The sequence below is a fragment of the Diplotaxodon limnothrissa genome, linkage group LG5, assembly GCF_057381915.1.
Source record: "Diplotaxodon limnothrissa isolate DT_005_m linkage group LG5, D_limnothrissa_male_GT1.1, whole genome shotgun sequence".
Lineage (NCBI taxonomy): Eukaryota > Metazoa > Chordata > Actinopteri > Cichliformes > Cichlidae > Diplotaxodon > Diplotaxodon limnothrissa.
In genome coordinates this window covers 14,119,543-14,135,424 of record NC_140600.1, presented here as the reverse complement: position 1 = coordinate 14,135,424, position 15,882 = coordinate 14,119,543, and the positions used below count along the sequence as shown (strand labels likewise).

Here is a 15,882-nt window from a genome sequence, read left to right as displayed (position 1 = left end):
CCCCCTTGTTTATAGAGGGTGACAATCTTTATATCTACAAAAACAAGCAAGGACATTTTCACAGGACTCTATGCTGTCCAGCAGTGAGCAGCCAGGAGCTGCTAATTAAAAGCGCTTTATTAACTGATCATCAGCAAGTGTGACCAACTATATATAAGCAGAACATCTGACAGTTTGTTGGTCTGAAGCCACAATCTTCTCAGAAATAGATGTCTAATAAGCAGAGACCTTGCAAAAAAACCCAAGAGCTACATCTCAGACTCTACTCGAGCCTCAATTAGCATGTTAAATGTTAAAGTTCATGACAACGCAAACAGAAAAAGAGTGAACCAGTACAGTTTGTTTGGAAAGGCTGCCAGGAGAAAGCCTCTTCTCTTTAAAAAGAACACGGCAGCACAGCTTAGCTTTGTAAAGTTGAATCTGAACAAACCACAAGACTCCTGGAACAATTTCCTTTGGAGAGATGACACTAAAGCCGAGATATTTGGTCATAGTGCAATGTTTGGACAAACAGGTTAATCAGCATTAACACCTAACAGCATAACTGTCAAGCACAGCAGTGGAGGGGTGAGGATTTGGACTTGTTTTGCAGCCACAGGACTATGAGCACCTTGCAGTCACTAAGTGAACCATGAACTCCTGTATAAGTATTCTGGAGTCAAATGTGAGGCCCTCTAACTGACAGCTAAAGCAGGTCCTCCTCTGTTGTCTGCCAACAGTGAGCTCGGACTCTTTCAACATCATCCTGCACTTTTCCCTTCCAGAATGGCCGTCCATGTTAATATTTCATTGCATGGCTTTAAGAAGGAAAAAGCCACAAATGGAGAGAGCAACAGGCTGTCCCTTAAGAATAAGCAGAAATCACAGTTTAACTGTGAAGGTCAAAAACTGGTTACACCCAAGATGACAGCACACACAGGATGATGGTATAAAACACTGAAACTTTAAAGAGGTTTGCTGTGAATTCAATCTGAATTATTAAGAGCAAATTTTAAGCACTTTTTACATATCAAGTCTCTACAAGCCTCTATCCTGCTGTGATGTTCGTGACTAGCAGGAAAGGATTGCAGTCACATTGCCAAGTTACCTGTTCTTCGTGATGTTACTGGGCTGTTACTTGACATTTTGTATACGTCACCACCATGTGCAAAAGTTACTATTTGAAGACCCTGTGGTCTTCTGGTGACCTTTCACTGCCACAGTTGGAACAAAAGACATGAGATTTGCCCTAACAACAAGGGTCGTTTGGTGTGCAAATAATGGCTGCCGTTTGTGTGTCGATGACTCGGCAGTAAGACACGTTAGGGCCAAACAAAAGGAGAGGATTTTCTAGAAACCTGCACTGTGGTGATCACAATGGAAAGACAACGTCAGCTCTTCTGCGGGCTAAATTCAAGAAAGTTCTCAACATTGCAGACAAACTATGCTGCAAAGAATGCATCATTTGACTTCTAGCTCTGTACACACTTTCTGGGAGAAGTATTTTGGAACGACGCCCAGTTGTGTTGCTTATTCCTCGCACAATTCCCAGGACTTTTCAGTGTTCCCCTTCGGACAATGTCTACATTGAACAGAACAAGAGCACAACAGGCTGTGAGTATCATGTGGAACTGACACAGCCTTGACGGATCTAATGCCATTTACAACTGCTTGCAACTTTCCACACAAAGCTCACAGACGGCCAGAGATAGACAATAGAGCAATTACATAACACCTGTGAACCCATGATGATTATGTCAGACATGCCCTATAGTGCTGTGTAGCCACATTTACATTGACCAGGACTTAAGGTAGATAGCTTGATGTGTATTGGAACCCCTATTGGAACATCTACAAACACATCAGGTATGTGTTGTTGTACCAAAAAAATCAATTAAATTAAAAAATGGTCAGCGGATGCTTTCATTATTCCATTTTTATTTCAGAGACTGGTAGGAGTGAAATTAAAAGAAGCAGACATTTTGTTATTCATTTATGAATCTAACAATTTTATGCTAAAGTAGAGATTTTCAAGTAAATTGGAAAGCACTCCCATTACCCTTCTAGCACCCTTCTACCCTTCTAGCAGTGCAGTTTTGCAAAATTAGGAGGTAATAAAAGACTTTTTTAAATACACAGAGCACCTTCTAATTCTAACTGTAAGTGATAGCTAGATGGAAAAATAAACTCAATGAACAAGAAGCCAACAGGACACAACGATCATGTTGCTACTGACAGTTTAATGCATCCAAGCCTGGTTTTAGATTAAACATCTTGTAACTGTGTGGCGCCATCGGGGTCTGTGGGCTACTCTTGGTTATGCTATTGTTGGTCAATTTTGTTGCCGTGCTGAAGACCGAAGTTATAACATACAAAAAGCTTCTTTTGTAGTGAAGTAAGCGCTTTTCTCCGGGCTTCTGATGTTTGCTTTATGTAGATGATTCTTTTTATTGCATGTTTCTCCTTGTGGTGAACTTTACTTCTCTTTGATGCAATCTTTGCCAGCATTCAGCATTCGACTCGTGTGTAATGTCATCACATGTTTTATGGATGACTGAATGTTGCAAGTTACATATCTATAATTTTAGACTCTTCATAGGTAAATACCAAATACGTGCAATAGACTTAATTCATAGTCTAATACTACACTTCATATTCTGGAAAAAATAAATACAATCCAACCTGCTATTATTACACCATTATAATGATCTTCCAAATCAACCAGTGACGTTCGACAGTGACTGTTATACTTCTCTGTAATTTCGTAATATGAATAATTAATGTGAAAGAAAAGGTTGGTGGTCTCGTGTTTCACTTGCAGGGGTATTAGCAGGATTTTCAGCGCACAGACACGAAGCTAACACCAGAAATCTCCCAGGTTTCAGTCTGAAGCTGAACAAACATGCTGTTTATTTAACACAATAAAGGTTCTAATAAATCTCTAAGATTCTGAAGAAGAAAACTTTGTTATTATGTAAAAGTTTTTGGCAGTGAATGCGTGGATGAGTGGTCAAATGCAGGTATGTCACGTCAGGATATTTCCAGCACTGCGACAATGGAGTCTAAAAGCAGAAAAATGTTCAACCATCTAAAATATTAAAGATTGACTCTTGACCAGAAAGCGCACTTGCTTGCTGTTTTCAGCTTCTGCTTTTTTGCACAAATAGAGCACAGCTAAAGGAAAAAAACACCTTGACACTGTGTTTATAAGTAATCCATGATCTTCATTTATTCATGGAGCTGTTCTAATCTAGTGTCGCTGTCTGGTCATATCCAAATTCCCTTATCCTCTTTTGTCTTCTTTTACTCTGCTTCAGGCAGGATCTGTTCACACATAAGAATAAAAATGTGTCGTAGACAATCTGATGCCAGGCAGAAGGCTCTAACTACAGGCATGAAAGCACCAAGAGGCAATTTATTCAGAAGGGACACACTCGCATGGACCTCCATAACACCATCATGGAGCAGAAGAGCTCTCTGATCTTACCCAAACAGTTTGAATAAGGTTTTAAAGTATAACGCAGATTACACAGTCGTCACATGATGATCAGCTGATATGGTTTCTGCTTAGTAACAGATAAAGCCAAACTGATCGAGAGAATAAAATCTAATCAGAAGTGACATATTTACTAAGGTATGAACTTTTAGAATTTAATAATTTCCTACACTTCTCTTAAGACTGAACATCTGCAGTGAAGGTGAAATTATTAACTTCTTAAACACAGCTTTACTCCACAGACAGCTGTGGTTGGGAGGCTCTCATCACTGGTCAGACGAGTTCTAATTTTTCTTCTTTCAGGGCTGCGAAAGTTTTAAAATATTTTTTATAATATATATGTTACATACTATGTTTTATAGCTACACTTTCAGAGATAAGAGATTCAGATGTAGATGGAGTCTTGATGCAATCTAACTGGATTATTTTATTTATATACAGTGTTTGGATAATATGAGAAATGACTCAAGAGCAGTTTCATTTGTAATTTAAGAGGTTTGACAAAAATATTGGATTCATTGTTTAGGAATTACAATCATTTTCACAAGGACTGATTTTAATACTTAATGTGTTTTCTGTATTATTGTAGGGTCAATATAAGGTGCCTTGAGGTGACTGTTGTTGGGATTTGGTGATAAATAAATAAAATTAAATAAATATGAATTGAAAATCTTTTGCCATAACTTATTACAATTACTGAAATAAGTCAGTAACTGTCTGTCTGGAACCCACAGGACGTCACAACATTCAGTGTTCCCTCCCTTTAACTACTCTGCTGGGCCTTTACAGCAGCCACCTCCAGTTGCTGCTTGTTTGTGGGTCTTTCTGCATTCAGTTTTGTCTTCAGTAACTGAAAAGCTTGCTCTGCTGGCTTGAGATCAGCTAACTGATTTGGCCATTAAAGAATATCCCTTTTCTTTGCCTTGAGAAACCCTTGGGTTACTTTCACAGAATGCTTTGGCTCATTATCCATTTGCACTCTGAAGCAAATGGATAATGAGTACAAATGGTACAAATTAAACTTGGTTTCATGTGTCCAGAGATTTTTCCAGCACTGTGCAGGCTCTTTTAGATGTCTAATCTAGCCTTGTTGTTCTTGAGTGTAATCAGGTGTTTGCACCTTGTTGTAAACCCTCTGTTTTTCCATTCAAGTCCTCTCTTGATTGTAGAAATGATCAACAGAGGTCTCCTTCACTTGCACTGACATCTCTCTGGACCACATTCAGTTCTTGTATAAAAAGATCTGTAATTCCTAAACAGCAGTTTTGAATTGTATTTACCGTATATAGTGCCCAACAAGCACCCCAAGGTGCTTTATACTATAAGGTATAGCTCCTACAATAATAGCGAGAAACCCTAACAGACCCCTATGAGCAAGATCTTGACAACAGTGGGAAGGAAAAACTCCCTTATAGCTGGAGGAACCAGCCTCAGGGAGGGGCAGCCAACTGCTGTGACCAGTTGGGGTGAGGTGGGGGAGCAGGAAAGGCACACTGTGGAAGACAGCCACTACAATCCAATTTTGATTGTTTGATTTAAAATCCTGTGGCAATGAAAAAACAACAACCCCAAAACAAAACAAACAAACAAACATGCCAACTGTGTCACTGATGGACCTAACTATAATTTATTTATTATAACACGAGAGGTTTTTTTTGTCATTTTCACCATTTTTCTCTGTTGGCTACGACAATGTATCAATCACGTGTGATCTGGGACCACCGGGCACCATCAAAAATTTTTTCTGAACTTAAAATTCATATTTATAAAAGCTCTTATATAAACCTTGATTTTAAATCCCACTAGTCTGGAATTTTGACTGACCAGCTTATTTGTTTAAGGCTTGTAAAATCGAAATCTGAAATGTTGTGTTTCTTGCCCCATCTGAGTACCTTTTAGGGAGGCCTCCTTGTACTCAGATGTCAGCACTAACCTTGACTACATTGTGCGTGTGAGTAGAGATGGGAACGATGGCAAAAACTACCATAAATTTACCTGAAAAAATAATAATCTGAAATCTTCCTTTCATCATCCTCAAACTATTTCACTATAATCTAAAAGGTTTATATGCAAGAAGAGAAAAAAACAATGATGTGTGCATCACTCACTATTAGGGGTGGATGTTGTTGTGGTTGTCGGAGTCGTTGCAGTCTCTGGAGATGTGGCTGAGGTCTCATCATCTCCTTCCGATATGCTAGGAGTAAGTGGAAGGTTGATGCTTGGTGGTGCCTGAGGGGTAGGAGGTGAAGCTAGCTGTACTGTGGGTGTTGAACTATTGAGTTCTGTGTCCTGATTACTATCTAGGCTTGTGTCTGTGGTAGCTGCTGCTTCTGCTGCTTTTGTTGTTGTCGTTGTCGTTGTCATCGTGGTTTTTGTTGTGATTGCTGCTGATGTAATGACAGCTTGGGCAAGCTTTGTGGGTGGGTGTGTAGGGTTTGATACTGGCACTCCATCCTTGAGGGAGGGTGCTGTAGATGGCTTTGTGGGTATGGTAGTAATATCTGGAGGACCTGTTGAAGAAAACAGTACGTAATTTTAACCTGTAAAAATGAGAACATAAAGGCATTTGAATTAAATGTGGAAATGGCTCATACCTGTGACAGGGGCAAGATCCTCGGCTGAGCCCCCCAGGGCTACACCAAGTAGCAGGAGCAGGGCGCACACACCCATTCTGCCCTACGTAAGTACACACACACACACACACACACACACACACACACACACACACACACACACACACACGAGACAAAATCCTATTAGTGGAAAAAACAAAACTGAAAATGATTGATTTTTTTTTCAAAAGATAAAGGTTTGGTTGTTCTATAATCCATTATGTATTTTATAATCTTCCATCCTAATCCAACATGCTATTTGTTTGCAAAGAAAAAAAAACAAATAAAAACTTTGATGACGTGGGCTTGTGTGTGTTTACCTGAAGAAGCGTAGTTGGCATCAATCACTCATCCGCACAGCCTGGTCTGAAGAAAAAAAAAGAACAGTTTAGAACGACAAGCAGATCCTTCCCCTCAATCATTTCCCTTCTTTTAAACTAAAAAACTGCAACATGTTTTGGTAATACTGCTTCCCCTATCATCCACCACGACATCCTGCCTCTGCTCTGCAAAGGCTGTTAAACAACCGTACGTAAACTAGTTATTTGTTTAAATTGCTATTTTTTTGTAATTCACAAACATGCTAGTTTTTTCACCTGTGCTCACTGTTTTTCATGCTTGAAGCCCCTTTCTCTGTATATACGAAGCAGCACTGAGCAGTGGAGAACTCAGCAAAGTGAAGGTAATGTTACAAACTTATTACCAAACTAAAAGTGCATTAAAATCGAATCTATGATGACAAAATGACAGGGGAGAATGACTCTTTCACATTCTCTTTGCTGCTGCTGTAAAGCTGATGGGATGAAGTGATAAAGCAGCAGTGCAGTGCTTACCACTGCCCCGTCACACAGGAAGGTTCTGGGTTTGCTCGTCAGCTGAGGCCTTTTTGTGTTAAGTTGGTGTGTTCTCTCTATGTGCCCGTGTGGGTTTTCACCGGGCATGTCTGCTTCCTTCTAGAGTCCAAAGACATGCCTGTTAGGTTAACTGGTGATTCCAAATTGGTTGTAGGTGTGGATTTGAGCATGAATGGTTGTCCGTCTCCTTGGTGATCTGTCCAGGGAGTAACCCACCTCTTGCTTGATGTCACCTGGGACAAGCTCGAAAACCCCGGGGGCATGAGCTGAAGTTAAGAAATATTTTCATTGTTATCAGAAGCTAAATCTCAGCTGTCTAAATGAATGATTCAAAGAGAGCTGCAGTTAAAATGTTTTTACAGAACACTTTCTGCAGCTCGACACGGGGATAGTTTACTCCACTGAGGACAAACACGGTTACCTGTAATATCTGAAAAACTGTATTATTAGTATGTTTATTTCAATGATACCATGTTCAGATCTGTGTACAGTTGTGTTTAAAAGAAAGCTTTCACAGCACTCTGTCTTGTCAAAAACTCAGTGCACCCTTACTGCTTCCATAGGAATAAAGAGAGTAAGTAATTCCTAATCAGATGAAGTTGATTATCTGAGGATCAATAAGCATGACCACCTTCAAAAAAGCTGATTTTGGCAGTTTAAATGACTGGCGCATTTAGAGTTGTTTTAACACAACGCTACAGTCTTCCCAAGAGTGGACGTCCCAGCAAATTCACCCCAAGGCCAGACTGAGCAGTGCAAAATTACAGGCAGAGAAACTGCAAAAAACCCAGCGCTACATCTCTGAAGCTACGGGCGGAGGTAACATTGCACATAAAAGTTTGCGTACTTGTACGAACATATGATCTTGTTTGGAAGGGTCGCCAGAAGAAAGTCGGTTCTTGCTAAAAAGAACATTGTAGGCTTGCAAAGTTGCAAGATGTCTGGAGCAATGTCCTTTGGACAGATGAGAGCAAAAGCTGAGATGTTTGGCTATCATGCACTGTGCCACATTTGGTAAAAATCACATAGCAAGTGTCAAACCGGTGGTGGAGGGGTGATCATTTGGACTTCTTTTACCTGTAAGGTTAAGCCAGAACTCCTCTGTACTTTGACAAAGTATTCTAGAGTCAAATTTGAAGTTACCCGACTCAAAATTGGGCCGTGCAACAGGACTATGATCCCAAACACAGCAGCAAATCTCTGACAGAATAACAGAAAAAGAAAAAAATCAGTGTTGTAATGGCTCAGTCAAAGCCTACACGTTAAAAGAGTTGCGCATAAACAAAAGCTCACAAACCTCAATGAACTGAAGCAACACTGTAAAGACGAATGGACCAAAACTCCCCCGCAACAATGTGAGAAACCGATAACATCACACAGAAAATGATTACATCAAGCTGTTACTGCTGGTTCTACAAGTTATTGAATCATAGGGTGGAGTGGACTCTGTGCAGTCAGTTGAGCATTCAAAAACTAAGCAGGATTGATGCTGAATTGGTGTCACACTTTAATTCTTGCTACAAATGTTCTCAAACTGAATACTGAGTGAACGGTGAATAAAAGGCCAGAATGCAGACAGATGTGAAGAAGGCAGAGGCCGAGTGGTTGGTTGGGTCGACTGTCATTCTTCTGCGTTATCGCAGAGACTGACTGAGCTGTGATAATCTCTGAATCTAATCCCACGGTCTTGACCTTTGAATAATCCAGCCCATCTGCCTGTGCTTACAGAGATACTTGTACCAGCCAACAGAGCCAAACACTGCAGCGCTACCACACAAACCACCGCTTTAAATCACAGATTATTGCATCACAGGGCAGAGAATAAATTGGGCTCTAAAAGCTATAATTGAGCCAGTTGCCAATATTCTGCTGTTTTGAACTAAGCTCATTCATTGCAGTACTTACATTCTGGTTTGAGCACACCACTCTGGCTACAGTTAAAAATGGGACATGATAAGCAAGTAATGCGGTCAATGTGGATGCTATTAATCTACAAATCCACTTGTTGCTCTCCCTTTCTCACTTTCAACCAACTACTTAGCCAACAAATGCCTGCTTTCAGGAAAAAAAAACGATCCAAAGAAAAGCTATATCACATGTTAAATTATGTCACTCATAACTCAAAGAGCATATCCTGTCTGGTCAAGTAGTCAGAAAAACAAAACTCCCTGTTAATACATCTTTGACCTAAGCCCATAAACACTACCTTACCCTGTTCTCCTCCAGTACTCAAAAAAGAGCCTTCAAATATAGCAGACAGGATGACTGATACCAGTCTGTGTGAAGCAGCGTTCTACCAGATCAATTTGATGAGATGCACTAAGATTAGTAATGTACTCGTGACTCATTGCTTTCTGTATGCTATCCACCGAGGCTGCATGACGTGTCACTGTGCTGGTGTAAGTGATATATGCCAGTCCTCACTTCACAGATGCTGCAGGTGCCTGAGAGGTTTTTATCTAGAGGCAGTGTAGCTGCAGGACTACAATAGCCTAAGGTGACATTTTAATGTATTTTAGCCTCTTGAGCAGTTGTTCCAGTGTGTAGGTGTAAATGCATGCAATTCCTTCTCAGAAGACTCATGTGTTGGTAGAAGACATCATTAATTTAACACGCACTGGGAAAGAGCTTCTATTTGTGCCACTTTTAGATTCTATGCAGGCAGAGCTATTTATTAAAAAGATACGCTAGGTGATGGACAGGGTTGGTGTCCTTACTCAAAAACAGTAATGCATTACAAATTACTTGTTACTTTTTTTAAAAAAGTAATGCAGTATGTTAATGAATCATTTGTTACAATACTCATTATGTTATTTTTGTATTAAGGTCTTTATACACATGCAAATATTTCACAATGTGTTCAGTTGGTAAGGGCCTAGATAATTACTAGTTAAGAATATAAGGCTTAGACTACAATCCTCCCTATTAACACAAATCCCTATGCTAAAGAGGAGATAAATATAATTATTTTCGTGTTTAAGTTGGACCACAATGCTGAAAACACAAAGCAGTTGAAAACCAGAGCAAAAAGACTACTCGTAATTCTACTGTAGATATATGTACAGGTAGGAATAGGAATAATACTACAAGACTGAGTGATCTTCACTGCCTTTGTTACCTGTTGAAGGCCAGACTGGCTGCTGGGCTGGGGTTGGCATGCACTCAGCTTTAGCATCACTCTGGACTGTTTGCTAGATTTGTGTCACCATGCCGTCAGTGCAGATGCTTGCAAAGAGCTGCTGTTGTGTCAACACTATAATGCTGTTGTTTCTGTCCTGGATGCAGTTTGCACTTTAGCGTCTCGTTCTTCTCCTTTCATACGCTAAAAATAAGAGTAACGTCCACAACGTCACTTTCAGTTTAAGGTAACACTTTACTTTGGAATGTGTTACCTTAAACACTGTAATTTACACTCAAATGAGGATGCAGGAGCCAAAGTGCTTTTAGTGTTCAATTAATTAGCTGTGTACTTGAATTAATAAAGAGGACACTGCAGCTTAAATTAGTCAGTCATGTGGTGCCTTGACAAGACACTAATGTCTCAAAATGTCTGATAAACATCGTCTTACTGTAACACCATTACTGACAACGTGTGACAAGCTCCTGCTTAAAACAAAACGCAGCAGCTCACCACTCCTATTTGATTTGATATTTCACAAACACATTTGACTGACAAAGCATTTTTTAATTCTCAGTCTGCCTTCTTTAGAGCCAGCCTGCTGCTCAGCAGTAAATATCTTTCCAACAGTTTCATCATACTATTCCCTGCAGAGGCAACATGTACATACACATACACATCTATTAGAGAATGAATAGCGCAAAAGGTAGTCATGCAGTTCCTGCTCGCCTTACTTTGGGCTTGTGTTGTGCAGCCATGTGAGTATTTTTCAGACAAGGCAGAGCACTTAGAGCTAGCCCTTTACAGTGGCCACTGTTTGGAAGAGCTGTCCTACAGCAAAGTGAAAGCCGCCACAGCTTCCTTAAGACTATGACACGCAACATAAAATCAATAGATTGACTGGTGGGAATAAAAATACAACGCAGAAATGTGTCAGCACACCCTCTTCCTTTTTAACTCCATTAAATAATGGGATGGTTTTTTTTACTCTTTTAAAAGATATACTTTTGATTTAGCTTTAGAAACAAAAGAACTATGAGAACCAACTGCACTGGCTGGAATGATCCTTAGATAAAAAGGACTTTGTTTTAAAAAAGTATCAATAAACTGACTTTTTCCACTCGGACTACATTTTTTAATTATTCTCTGACTAGTCGAATATTGCATGTTTTCTTATCAACATTAGGCATTTCCAATTATGTGTCATATGAGACAAAATGAGTCTGGGGCAGAAAAACTTTGGCCTCCACAGAATGCTGAGCACCCATGTGTGCCGGCACACGCCCAGATTAAATTTAGATTGACTCGATATGAAAACTTTCAGGTCTGAGAACTTCAATCAGAGCACTATTTCATAGAACAAACGAACAGTTTGGCACCAACGCTCCTTACGCAACGTTAGCTGCTAGAACATTAGCCTTGGAGAGAGAGAGATGTAATGTTGATGAAATGGACAAATTTGTAGTTAGGAAACTGAAATCCACTAGTTCCAGTTCCACCAGTGCTCATCAGTTAACACTGACAGATAACACAAAAGAAGAGAATGACTTGTATAAAACTAGCTGAGAAATTAAATTTCTCTACATAGCTTTAAACTCCATGAAAAAAAGTGTCCTCTGAGATCTGTGCTACAGCTATAAATATGAGTACCCTGCTTCTATTATCAACACATGATCAAGGTTTGTAAGATGGTAGCTTTTGTGTAAGATGGCTTTTCAAGTTGCTGCTGCTAGCATTGTTCCTTCTATGTCTGCTAGAATAGCTTTGTTGGCTACATTATTCTGTCTTCAGTGTCAAGGATTGGCGATTTGAATGAAACCAGATGCACAGTTCAATTTGATCCAGTTGCTAAACCTGTATGCTAAGGATATACCAGAGTTGCAGTCATGGCTAATTTGTAAGGATAGCAAGTGAGTCTCTCATGATATCCTAAACGTGTTTACTGAAATTATGTCCCGTGATGTTTTGAGAATGCTAATTAAATAAAGTCTCCAGAGTATTTCTCTGTGATTATGGAACAGACAGCTGACATTGCAGTCAAAGAGCAGGTGTCACATTTTGTGAGTAAAAAATTGGGGGTAGAAGAAACCAAAAACCAATACCCTTTTAGTTGTTTAAGATAACCTTATAGATTCTTAATGGCAGCCAGCAAATGTAGGGGACAGTGCTATGACGGTACATAAAATATCTTGTATTTAAAACTGATGAGCATGTTCTTTGGGGTTGTAATCAGGTGACTTATTTGGCCACTTAATATCTCATTCCTTTGTTTTGGGTCACTATCTATTTGCTAGTGCTGTGCAATCAGTCTGGCTTAATCTAAGCAGAGAGCATAACCCTGTACACTTCTGAATTCATTCTGCTTCTTCTATCAGCAGTCACATCATCAACGCACAGTAGTACCACAGTAGCGGTAGTGCCAGCCATACATGCTTAAATGGAAGAAAATGGATGGATGGAAGAACTGTGCCAGCTGTTTAAGATATTTATCTACAAAGTCTAATCTGGCCTTCCTGTTCTTGAGTCTTTTTTCTTTTGCACCTAGTTAGAAACACTTTGTATTTACATTCATGAAGGCACCTCTTAGCTTGGTCAAGACTTGGTCAGATGTTGTGAAATTATTTTTTTTAACAATGGAAATAATTCAGTCATCATGCACTTTAGTCATCTTATATGGCCTTTCAGACCTTTTGGTGCTGCTGAGCTGGCAAATGCATTCATTCAATTAAGAATGCATCACATTGTTATTTGGCCACTCCTAAAGTTTTTTGCTGTCTGTCTCTCCAGCTTTATTATGTGTATTCGGCTTGATGAAGGTTTCCTTCACTTCCACTGGAATCTCTTTAAGTCTCATATTTACAAGTACAGTGAAGATCTATCTATCTATCTATCTAAACATACATATATGAATGATAATATACTGAACTCTGAGAAACTGTGCAAGCAAGTCAAAGCCTTATAATGACACATACAATTCTGTCTACAGTCAAGCGCAGGCAGACCTAATAAGAGAGCAATCGTACAGTTGTGAAAGAGCTGGGCTGTTGCCATGCAATTTCATTCACACAGTGAAAGGAGCATTTATAGGTAAAATATAAAGGAAGTCCAATATTACATCTCCATGACAACCACAGGCCAAAATCAATGCAAGGTAGTCATTTGATATGGCAAGTTCTTGCTCATGGTTGAGGACTTCAGTGATGGTTTTGTATTTACATGTGACCTTAGGGTCATATAGGTTATTACTATATTTTTCAACTGCAGGAATATAAATGTATGAATAGAAAAAGAAGAATCCCTAGCAGTTGCTGATCACACCTTTTATCTAAAGTAGATGTGACTGAAACCACAGTCGAGACTGCTCGTTTTATCAATGTGTTAACGGGACAAGACTGTTGTGATTCAGATGCCAGGGAGCGAGTTGCAGATTTTTTCTGTGTGTGGAAAAGACTGTGTTAGTGACATCAAGTACAGTAGCATCAGCTCTAGTGTGACCACATTTTTTTACTTTTTAGTTCTCTTTGTTTTTGCCACTGAGAGCAGGGGGACTGGTGCTATGCTGAAAGTGATATCAAAATAACTACTCACATTCCAATCCCATCTAATTAATGGAAGGCATTGGAGGACTAAAAGACACTCATCTTTTATATTATTTTTAAAAATAATTGTATTTAGGATTCAATATATTTTAAAAGGTAAGCGCTTGACCCCTGTACCACACAGAGCCTAGACCTCAACGACAGGACACCAGCAGCAGAGTCAAGGGAATTCACCATTCATGGCTTTCTCACAAGGCTTCCAGCTTCACAAGTTTCTGCACTGCTTGTCTGTCTGTTTCCATTCATAGCATATTAATACTGTTTCTATGTCCTCAGAGGGAGGGGGTCTGGGGTAACTGAACTACTGTGAATGCTTCTCTTCACGGGAGACTGAAGTAGGTCTAAGTCAAGGCCGCTAGGACTCATGCTCTAAAACAGACCACAGATTATATGTCCCCAGTGCCACATACAACAGCCACAATCCTCTGGACTTCCCTTTTTGAGGGATACTACTCCCTGCTGGTGTGGTTTGTGTTCCTGTTGGCTTCATTCACAAGCTGGTGAGTTGATGAAAAGATGAAGAGAAGCATGGGGTTACTATTCTGGCTAATCATAAGGGCAAGAGAGACTGCTGTGTCTGTTATTAAGCCTGTAATGATCATTTGGTTCCATTAGGCTGGAAGGATCAAGAAAACTAACTTGTTTCAATGAGTGAAAGTGGTGAGTCAGTGAAGCTCTGCTCTGTGTCTAATTCGTTGTGGGGTTTCTCACAGAGCATGCCAGGGGCCTCTCAAGCTTTCCCACATTGGACACAGAGAGGATGTGGAGGCGCAAAGCATGGTCTCCCCACAAAAGCCACTGTGACCTTGAAGAGTGGTGCAGGGCCAAATGGACAGCTCAAGGGCCACAATGAAACTCGATTCACTTCTGCCCTTTGAAACTTAAACACCAAAACCGATTTGTAGATCCAGCATGCATCTGAAGCAGGCATGAAATCAGATTTTTTTTTTTTTGGGCACTGCACTACGTACCGGTATATAAAAACCATCAAGCCCCAAAAGTTGGCACTGAATGAGAACTTCACACTGTTAGTCTTGCTTACCTAACTGTTTTAAAAGATAATAAATCTCTGTATTTAAAACCTATTTTTAAACAGCTTTAGACTATATTTTATTGCTCCTGTGCAGCTGTTGGGAGGCAGAAAACATTTATCTTTGTAGTTGTTGGTGCCAACACTCATATCATATATAAAGCAGTGAAGGATGTAAGCTGATTTTATAACTAATTAACAGGAGTAATAAAAAAGAAAAGTACAGTTACTTGGGGCTGTAACAGTCATACCGACCTATGAATCATTCAAGCATATAAAAGGCACGTAACTCAAGGGACGACCAGTGTTGTGCTACACATTACCAAGAACTCGTACACTTACTGATACGCTTATTAACAGCTGGTCCGCCCCCCCCCAAAAAAATCAGTCTGTTAGGCATTAAATTGTTTTGTACCAACAACATAAGTGCCAAAGTTTTATTGAAGAATTAAAGGTGGTCACACCAAACAGCGGTCTCCAACCTTTTTTGCAACACGGACCGGTTTATGCCCGACAATATTTTCACGGACTGGCCTTTAAGGTGTCACGGATAAATACAACAAAATAAAACTAGTACCGGTACCGAAAAAAAAGATTTATTCATAACACACGTGAAAAGACCCAGGAAAACCGAGTTAATGATAAAAATGGTAACAAAATAAAGCTGAAAACTGATAAAAACCCTGAAAACCATACATTTCACACCTGAGCCTCAACTCTCGCGGCCCGGTACCAAACGACTCACGGACCAGTACCGGTCCGAGGCCCGGGGGTTGGGGACCGCTCACTTTTCAAGTTTGTTAGAGCTGTTTTATGTCCTATGTATTAAGAAATGAGAGGCAGCTGTAGTCCCGTATTTGTATAGGCAGATTTTACAGTAGATGTTCTTCCTGATGAAAAACACCCATCCCACTAGTTTATATCTCCTCCCAGTCTCAAAGCAGGAATCTGATGTGTAATATGTTAACCACTACACCACAGGACCACACTTTTCATTCTTAAATAATGAACATCATACAATACAGTAGAGCCTGTTCTCCTAAGTGACCACTTAGTTATATACAACTCACAAAATCTGTGTGTGTGTGTGTGTGTGTGTGTGTGTGTGTGTGTGTGTGTGTGTGTGTAGGGGTTGCTGTGAGGACATCCTGCTGCGTTCCGTCATTATACAAGCTTGGTCTGATGTCTGAGGTC

General features: G+C 39.9%; 1 protein-coding gene across 1 annotated transcript in view; it reads right to left on the bottom strand.

The window, feature by feature from the left end:
- ptpra (protein tyrosine phosphatase receptor type A) overlaps positions 1 to 15,882 on the bottom strand; it is a 30,833-nt gene that overhangs the window by 11,112 nt on the left and 3,839 nt on the right. Inside the window, exons 2-4 of the mRNA XM_085353088.1 lie at positions 6,408 to 6,453; positions 6,070 to 6,151; positions 5,584 to 5,985 (exon numbers count right to left, since the gene is read on the bottom strand). Coding sequence (XP_085209214.1) covers positions 5,584 to 5,985; positions 6,070 to 6,151; positions 6,408 to 6,428 — 505 coding nt within the window. The 5' untranslated portion in view covers positions 6,429 to 6,453. The remainder of the gene's footprint in view (positions 1 to 5,583; positions 5,986 to 6,069; positions 6,152 to 6,407; positions 6,454 to 15,882) is intronic.